This window comes from Cebus imitator, unplaced genomic scaffold, assembly GCF_001604975.1.
Source record: "Cebus imitator isolate Cc_AM_T3 unplaced genomic scaffold, Cebus_imitator-1.0 Scaffold66, whole genome shotgun sequence".
In the NCBI taxonomy this organism is placed as follows: domain Eukaryota; kingdom Metazoa; phylum Chordata; class Mammalia; order Primates; family Cebidae; genus Cebus; species Cebus imitator.
In genome coordinates this window covers 4,851,926-4,861,130 of record NW_016107381.1, presented here as the reverse complement: position 1 = coordinate 4,861,130, position 9,205 = coordinate 4,851,926, and the positions used below count along the sequence as shown (strand labels likewise).

General features: G+C 39.4%; 1 protein-coding gene across 3 annotated transcripts in view; it reads left to right on the top strand.

The window, feature by feature from the left end:
- Positions 1-9,205, top strand: part of CAPRIN1 (cell cycle associated protein 1) — a 51,132-nt gene that overhangs the window by 28,965 nt on the left and 12,962 nt on the right. For all 3 annotated transcript variants that reach the window (XM_017530541.2, XM_017530540.2, XM_037739257.1), the window contains 7 exons: positions 1,988-2,040; positions 2,119-2,205; positions 5,220-5,375; positions 5,466-5,574; positions 7,898-7,959; positions 8,666-8,776; positions 9,016-9,165. In XM_017530541.2, coding sequence (XP_017386030.1) covers positions 1,988-2,040; positions 2,119-2,205; positions 5,220-5,375; positions 5,466-5,574; positions 7,898-7,959; positions 8,666-8,776; positions 9,016-9,165 — 728 coding nt within the window. The remainder of the gene's footprint in view (positions 1-1,987; positions 2,041-2,118; positions 2,206-5,219; positions 5,376-5,465; positions 5,575-7,897; positions 7,960-8,665; positions 8,777-9,015; positions 9,166-9,205) is intronic.

Genomic DNA, 9,205 nt, shown 5'->3' with positions numbered 1-9,205 from the left:
TGAGATTTGTTGCCCAGGCTGGAGTGCAAGGGTGCTATCTTGGCTCATTGTAACCTCTGCCTCCCAGGTTCAAGCAATTCTCCTGCCTCAGCCTCCCAAGTAGCTGAGATTACAGGCATGTGCCACCATCCCACCCCTCCCAGCTAATTTTGTATTTTTAGTAGCGACAGGGTTTCACCGTGTTGGTCAGGCTAGTCTCGAACTCCTGACCACAGGTGATCTGCCCGCCTCAGCCTCCCAAAGTGCTGGGATTACAGGCGTGAGCCACTGTGCCAGCCTACTTATTTGGAATTTAAGTTGAATTTTTTTTTTTTTTTTTTTTTTTGGTGGAGCATTGGGGGCAGAGTCTAGCTCTGTTGCTAAGGCTGGAGTGCAGTGGCATGATCTTGACTCACTGCAATTTCCACCTCCCAGGGTCAAGTGATTCAGTTGCCTTGGTCTTTCGAGTAGCTGGGATCACAGGTGCATGCCAGCACACCCAGCTGATTTTTGTATCTTTAGTAGAGATAGGGTTTCACTATATTGGCCAGGCTCATCTTGAACTCCTGACCTCAAGTGATACACCCGCATTGGCCTCCTGAGGTCCTGAGATGACACGCGTGAGTCACTATGCCCAGCCTTAAGTTGAATACTTTTTATTTTGTTTTATTTTTATTTTTTTGGGTAGGGGTGGGGATAGGGGACTGACTCTGTGTTGCCCAGGCTGGAGTATAGTGGCGTGATCTCTCAGCTTGCTACAACCTCTGCCTCCCCGGTTCAATTGATTCTCGTGCCTCAGCCTCCTGAGTAGCTGGGATTACAGGCTCACACCACCACGTCTGGCTAATTTTTCTATTTTTTAGTAGAGACACAGTTTCACCATGTTGGTTAGGCTGATCTCAATCTCCTGACCTCAGGTGATCCCCCTGCCTTGGCCTTCCAAAGTGCTGTGATTACAGGCGTGAGCCATGACGCCCGGCCTAGTTGAATTCTTAACTTTAAAAATAATTTCTTATACTTTATGGCATCGTTTCTAAAAATAGACTTTATTTTTATTTTTTGAGATGGAGTTTTGCATTTGTTTCCCAGGCTGGAGTGCAATGGCCTGATCTTGGCTCACTGTAACCTCTGCCTCCCGGGTTCAAGCGATTCTCTTGCCTCAGCCTCCTGAGTAGCTGGGATTTTAGGCATCTATCACCACACCCGGTTAATTTTTTTTTTTTTTTTTTTTTGAGACGGAGTTTTTTTTTTTTTTCTTTTTTTTTTTTTTTTTTTTTTTTTTTGAGACGGAGTTTCATTCTGTTGCCCAGGCTGGAGTGCAATATTCTCTGGCTCACTGCATCCTCCATCTCCTGGGTTCAAGTAGTTCTCCTGCCTCAGCATCCAGAATAGCTGGGATTTCAGGCATGCACCACTACACCTGGCTAATTTTTGTATGTTTAGTAGAGATGGGATTTCGCCATGTTGGTCAGTCTGGTCTCCATCTCCTGACCTCAAATGATCTGCCTGCCTTGGCCTCCCAAAGTGTTGGGATTACAGGCATGAGCCACTGTGCCTGGCCTAATTTTTTGTATTTTTAATAGAGACCGGGTTTCACCAGGGTGGTCTTGAACTCCTGATCTCAAGTGATCCACCCACCTCAGCCTCCCAAAGTGCTTGGAATACAGGTGTGAGACACTGCGCCCAGCTGATTTTATTTTTTAGAGCAATTCTAGGTTCACAGCAAAACTGAACGGAAGGTATAGAGATTTCCCATTTACGTTCTATCCTCACAGATGCACAGCTTCCATCATTATCAGCATCACTCACCAGAGTGGTACATTGATAAACCTACACTGACACATCATTATCCCCTGAAGTCCATATTTTACATCTGGGTTTACGCTTAGTGTTACAATTCTATAGGTTTGGACAAATGTATAATGACATGTATCTACCGGTATTAACACAGAGTAGTATTACTTAACTAAAAATCCTTTGTTGTGCACCATTTTTTTTTACCTCTTAGAACCTGAGCCAGCAGAAGAGTACACTGAGCAAAATGAAGTTGAATCAACAGAGGTATGATTTTAATTTAATGGCTGCCTTTACTTTGCTGCCTTTCACACAAATTTCTCAAATATTTGCTTTGCTTTGCAGTATGTAAATAGACAGTTCATGGCAGAAACACAGTTCACCAGTGGTGAAAAGGAGCAGGTAGATGAGTGGACAGTTGAAACAGTTGAGGTAAGAGTTCTCTGTATTGCAAGGTTGTTGTCTTTGTCTTCATTTAGTAATTTTTATCTTTACTGAGAACAAATTAAGATTGTTTTTTGCATCATTAGTACATTTATTATAGTAACAAACTCATTACATTAGACTGTTACTTAAAAAAAAAAGAATGTTTATCCCTGTAGATGTTTAATAGGATCACTGCTTTGCTGAACCAGTTTTAAAAATTTTATTTTAGGCAAAGTTACCTGCGGATTAATCTATCTGTTACCATAATTTGTCTCTTTCTGAAATTAGGTTGCTCTGTAAAAATCTGGACTCCCACAGTGATAAACTGTGTGTTGGGGTATCATCTTGTACTCCTCCTTTACCCTAATTCTGTTTGGTCACCAGGCTGTATGTAGACTTCCTCTAGTGTTTTCTAATGCTGTCTCTCAACTGAGATGATGCTTTTTTTCGGGCCCTTATGTCTGGTTCAGTGATACCCTTCATATTACTGCTCTGTGACTGCCTCCGAACCATCCTATTGATTGTCACAACTTAATCATTGGAAGAGTTAGCTTTAAGTTACTTGTACTTGAGGTTCTCAGTGATGCCTTATTACTTGTAAGCCTTACCAATTGGTCGTGGCCTACCTTTTGATCCTCTTTTAGATGTCTGTCTTGACACCTCCAAAGTGCAGGAAAACAGCTTTAAGCTGAGGGCAGTATGCTTTTCTTTTTAGTATGTTATTCTTCTATCAAGACCATTCTCCTGGCTGGACATGGTGGCTCATGCCTGTAATCTCATTGTGGGGCTGAGGCAGGTCAATCACATGAGGCCAGGAGTTCAAGGCCAGCCTGGCTGACATGGTGAAACCCTGTCTCTACTTTAGAAACAATTTAACAAAAACCTGGGTGTGGTGGTGCATGCCTGTAATCCCAGCTATTTGGGAGGCTGAGGTTCGGGAATTGCTTGAACTGGGGAGGTAGAGGTTGTAGCAAGCTGAGATCATGTCACTGTATTCCAGCCTGGCTGACAGAGCGAGACTCTGTCTCAAAATAAGTAAAAACAACAACAACAAAAAACGTATTCTCCAAAGAGATTCCAGAGATTTTTTTTGTTTGTTTTTATTTTTGAGTGAGTCAGTCTCTTACCCGGTAGGGATGGGGTTTCACCGGCCAGGCTGGTCTTGAACTCCTGACTTCAAGTGATCTGCCTGCTTTAGCCTCCCAAAGTGCTGGGATTGCAGGTGTGAACCACTGTACCCGGCCCAAAGATGCTATAATTGTGCCAGCAGCTTCATCCCTCTATTGGAGCACCAGAATCTCCCGTTGGTAGATAAAGAATTAGGTAATTACCCCAGAAAGGCACTTTGGATGAAAATACTGCCCTACAAAGTCCCAACAAAATAGTGTGTATTTACTTAATTAAAAAGTGCCGTTCAGAAATGTTACAGGAGGGTTAGAAGAGAAATCAATGAAAAAGATTAGTAGAGTGGTGATTTACAGTTGTTCCTTGGTATACGAGGGGCATTGGTTCTAGGACACCCACACACACACCGAAATCTGCTCATACTCAAGTTGTGCCATGTATATGCAGGACCCACGTATATACAGGTGTTTCATATCCCAAGAGTACTGGTTGAAAAAAAATATGTGGATAAGTGAACCTGTGCAGTTCAAACCCATGTTGTTCAAGTGTCAGCTGCCTATGTGAGGTGTACAAACCCATTGAGCCTTGACTGAGTAGATGGGATATATGGTTTTAGGGGAACCAGGTAATCAAGATGAATTAGCGTGGATGTAGAAGTAAAACTAAGCTATTAGTATATTTGTTTTATTGAACATTAGAGTGAAAGATTATCATTGACATAGTAGGAAAAAGTTGGGAAGCCATGTATATTGTGTTTTGTAGTTTAGTATTTTTTGCATTTTGAAAAGAGCATACTGCTTACCATTGTGCCAGCGTGGTTTGTTCTTAGTATCTGGTAGGTAGGCCTTTCTAAAGGCTATCCACATGAGATTGCACAAATTTTTGGAACATCTTGAAGTTGGTACTACACAGTTCTTGGTTTTGCTTTGGTAACAATTTTTATCTTTGTTGTTTATAAAGGAAATAACTGATTTTGCCTAGTTTCAACCGTTATGACGTGTCCAGTTTTAAATCCAGACAGAATAATATAAATTTGATGTAATAAAAGTTAGTGAGGATTTCCTTGCAGAGCAGGGAATAAGAACAATAACCAGAGGAATTATTAGAGCTGGGTAAAGACTACTAGAATTGAGCTTTGGCTTCTGTAGCAGTTTAGATGAGGTGGTAAAGCTTGATCCTGGGGTGTTGGCTGAGAAAATGGAATGATGATAATAATAGCTAACATTTCTTGAGTGCTGTGTACCAGGTTCTGAAAATTCAGTTACTATAGAAGACATAGCAGTTTTAAGAAAAAATACATTATTTTAAGACGTAAACACACACAGGTAATCTTCCTTCGAAAGTAGCTTATAAAATCTGAGGCTGAGTGAGGTGTCTTATGCCTGTATTCCCAGCGCTTTGGGAGGCTGAGGCGGGTGGATCATGAGGTCAGGAGTTCAAGACCAGCCTGGCAACATGGTGAAACCCTGTCTCTACTAAAAATACAAAAATTAGCTGGGCATTCTGACAGGTGACTGTAATCCCAGCTACTCAGGAGGCCAAGGCAGGAGAATTGCTTGAATCTGGGAGACTGAGGTTGCAGCGAGCCAAGACCTTGCCACTGCGCTTCAGCCTGGCTGACTGAGTGAGACTGCCTCAAAACGAAAAACAATAAAAAAATAGATAAATAAATCTGAAATGTACATAGTGATCCTGTGGAACTGAAACAGTGTAGAAGTGATGACATTTTACAGAATGTTAAATTTGGCATAAATGTACATACATTTGGGTAACTACATTAAAGCCTGTTCTGTTTATAGTATGGATAGTATATATAGTTTGGGGACCCATCATGATGGTAATAAGTGGAACTTTTTTGCTCTCCTATTCCTTCTCAACCTTTTTTCCTAACTTAGGTGGTAAATTCACTCCAGCAGCAACCTCAGGCTGCATCCCCTTCAGTACCAGAGCCCCACTCTTTGACTCCAGTGGCTCAAGCAGATCCCCTTGTGAGAAGACAGCGAGTACAAGACCTTATGGCACAGATGCAGGGTCCCTATAATTTCATACAGGTATGTTCATTTTAGTCAAACACTGTATCAGAAAGTTTAAGTGTTTATATTATTTGACTTTATTCTGTTCTATCCTAACTTAACCTGTAGGATTCAATGCTGGATTTTGAAAACCAGACACTTGATCCTGCCATTGTATCTGCACAGCCTATGAATCCAGCACAAAACATGGACATGCCCCAGCTGGTTTGCCCTCCAGGTTAGTAGGGGTACATTTTTATGTGAGAGAGAAGTATAAGGCCAGTACTTTCAGGTTTTATAAAGTTTGTGAAAATTAATTTTATTTTAATGACTATTAAATTTTGATCCTTTTAATTTGATTAAAAAAACTTATTGTTCCTATAATTTGAATTTAAAATGGAATCTTGTAATTGTTTATTTTTAAACTTTTTATTGGTATGTAGACATAGAAAAATACATGCAAATTTAATGAGTTCTCATAAACTGAAAACACCTGCACCTAGATTAAGAAATGAAACATTACCAGTACCCCAGAAACCTATGTTGTGTTCCCTCTCAATCACTAGTTATCCTCACCCTGAATGATAACCTCAGTCAATTACCTCTGACTGTAATAGACCAGTTTTGCCTGTTTTTGCAACTTTAACAAGTGAAATTTTGCTTGGCTTTTAAAATTTCAAAATTAATCTAGGAGTAAAAATAATAGAGGTATCTTTCTTTGAATGCTTACAGAATTCTGGGAGAATTTCTAGATTTTATTACGTTAAAAAATAATACACAGCAGTGAAGTGGGTAAGGGAATATGTAAGAGGCAAAGGGATGAGAGAAAACTGCGAGACAGTTTCAGCCTCTTTTTGGACTTAACCATTATTTGAAGTAGTAGCACTAAATAAAATTGGTATCTTCCATTGGGTTAAGTGGACCTTCCTTCCAGGACTATTAGCGATTGTGAGTCATCTTGGTTTTTTTTCCCAGAACACATCAATGTTAGTGGAACAAAAGTGGAACTAAATAAAATAACCTATTTAATGTTGCATGATCTTAAATATCATAAAAGATGTTGCTGAGTAAAAGTGTGTTTAATGACAATTATTTGGTGTAAGGTAGTTAGGATTTTTCTGAAGTAAAGGGAGCTGGTATCTCACATTTCTACCAAGAGTTAGGAAACAAATCAAAGGTGAAGCCTATAAGAAAGCCCTCATGGTTTTTAGTGTTCATTTTCTGAGCCCTACTAAAGGAAGAGATTATGTCGTTTTCTCAGCTGGTAAATCGTGTGAAAATCAGTACACATAGCACTGATGTGACCTGTAAGGCTATTTAGGTATTTACATAATGCTAAGTCCATTAGACTGTCCAGTGAAATGGGTGCTTTCTAAATGACTAACCAAAGATTCTGTAATTTTGATTATCTGTTTAATCATTGTTGGGAAGGGAGGTGGGAGAGTGATGGGAATTGTCAAGAAGATGCATGCTGAGTTGAATATAGGCTCTCAAAAAGAATATATCTTAAATTTCCTTTTCCTATAGAAACATTTGAAATTAATTGAAAATTGGTAATGTTAAGATATGTTGAGCCAGGTAGCTCACGCCTGTAATCTCAGTGCTTTGGGAAGCCAAGTGGGGAAAGATTACTTGAGTCAAGGAGTTTTGATACCAGTGTGGGCAACATAGTGAGACCTCGCCTCTGCAAAAAATTTAAAAATTAGCAAAACAGAAAATTTAGCTTGGCAGGGTGGCCTGCACCTGTAGTCCTAGCTACTGAGTGAGCCAAGGTGGGAGGATTGTTTGAGCCCTGAGTTTAAGGCTGCAGCTAGCTATGATGGCACCACTGAACTCCCGTCTGGGCAACACAGTGAGACCCTGTTTCAGAAGAAAGAAAAGATGAAAACGGAATACTGTGTATCTGAGGTCTGGAGTATGAATAATGCTACTTTGTTATTACAGCTTTAAATGTTTTTCTCATGGTACTGATTATTTGTTAGTGCATTCTCGTTAACACTTTACTCTTAGAAAAAAGAGAACAATCGTGAAAGTAAACTGTTAAATAGTAATCACTGCTAGTAAAAGAGATGCTCACTTGAAAGCTAAAATTATATCTGCATTTCCCAATTTCATGATTGCTAAAAAGTTTATTCGTGGTTTGACTATAGAAATTTACCTTTAATTACCAGGCATGGTGGTTCATCCCTGTAATCCCAGCACTTTGGGAGACTGAGATGGGCAGATTGCTTGAATCTAGGAGTTTGAGACCAACCTGGGCAACATGACGAAACCCTGTCTGTACTAAAAATACAAAAATTGTCTGACTGTGGTGGCACATACACCTGTAGTGCCATCTACTTGGAAGGCTGAGTTGGCAGGATCACTTGAGCCCGGGAGGCAGAGGTTGCAGTAAGCCAAGATCACGCCACTGCACTCCAGCCTTGGTGACAGAGTGAGACCCTGTCTCCAAAAAAAAAAAAAAAAAAAAAAAAATTGCCTTTAATCGTGAAATAAAAAGTATTTAGACACTTTTCTAAAAATTTAATCTTATATGACAAATTTTTTGGTCACCTTTGCAGTTCATTCTGAATCTAGACTTGCTCAGCCTACTCAAGTTCCTGTACAACCAGAAGCCACACAGGTAAGAGTAGCTATTTTTTCAGGGTCAGGTGAATTAGCTCATGCCTATAATTCTAGCACTTTAGGATGCTGAGATGGGAGGATCACTTGAGGTCAAGAATTCAAGACCAGCGTGGGCAATGTAGCGAGACACCGTCTCTGTTTTTAAAATATAATTTTAAAATATTTTTTCACTTTTGTTTTAATTAGTTCCTTGGTTACTTTCTTAGCTTATGACAGAAAGGTATGAATTTCATCAGTGTCCAAGTGTTCTGTTGGAATTCAACAAATTCATTGTAGTGGATAGCTGTCAGCCTTTATTTCCATATTTAGGTTTATTTTTCTTTTGATGACTTTTTAAATTTTTCTTATGTCTTGCATTTTAAATAATTTATTATAATGAAAAGCTTTTTTTTATTTAGAACGGAGATTTCCAGAAGACATGGTTTAGACATAATTCTAAAATTTTGCGCAGATTTTGCCATCTTAGAAGTACTTACAGAGGGCTTTTATAATTAGACTTGGGTTTGTTTAATGTTGAGTTTCAAAAGTATGCTTTTTGCAATTTTTACGTTTTATATTACACAAATTTAAAGAGAAATGGTAGTATTTCTGCCTTGTTTAGCAGTTGTATCTATTTCTTAGCGCCATGTGTCTTAGAGGTAGCTTGTTTTTAACAGTCAATTTTGTAAGCAGAAAGAAGCTTTGATTTCTTTACTTATGTCTAGGTTCCTTTGGTGTCATCCACAAGTGAGGGGTATACAGCATCTCAACCCTTGTACCAGCCTTCTCATGCTACAGAGCAACGACCACAGAAGGAACCAATCGATCAGATTCAGGCAAGTTCTGTTACCAGGCTGCATACATTTGATGAGGCACTTACTCATGAATTGGACAGAGGTGCATTACCATTAATATAGTGATTCTTCTTGTTGGACCTACTTTGCTTTCATGAAATTCTTGAGTTTGTTAATATACATAAGTTCGAGATTAATTTACCACTTTAGTACGTCTTTTCACTTTATGTTTGGCTAAGTTTAGTTTACCACTAAAGTGCATCTATTCACTTTGTGTTTAGGCAACAATCTCTTTAAATACAGACCAGACTACAGCATCATCATCCCTTCCTGCTGCTTCTCAGCCTCAAGTATTTCAGGCTGGGACAAGCAAACCTTTACATAGCAGTGGAATCAATGTAAATGCAGCTCCATTCCAATCCATGCAAACGGTAAGCAAATTAACTAATATTAAGTGCCTAGTGTATAATG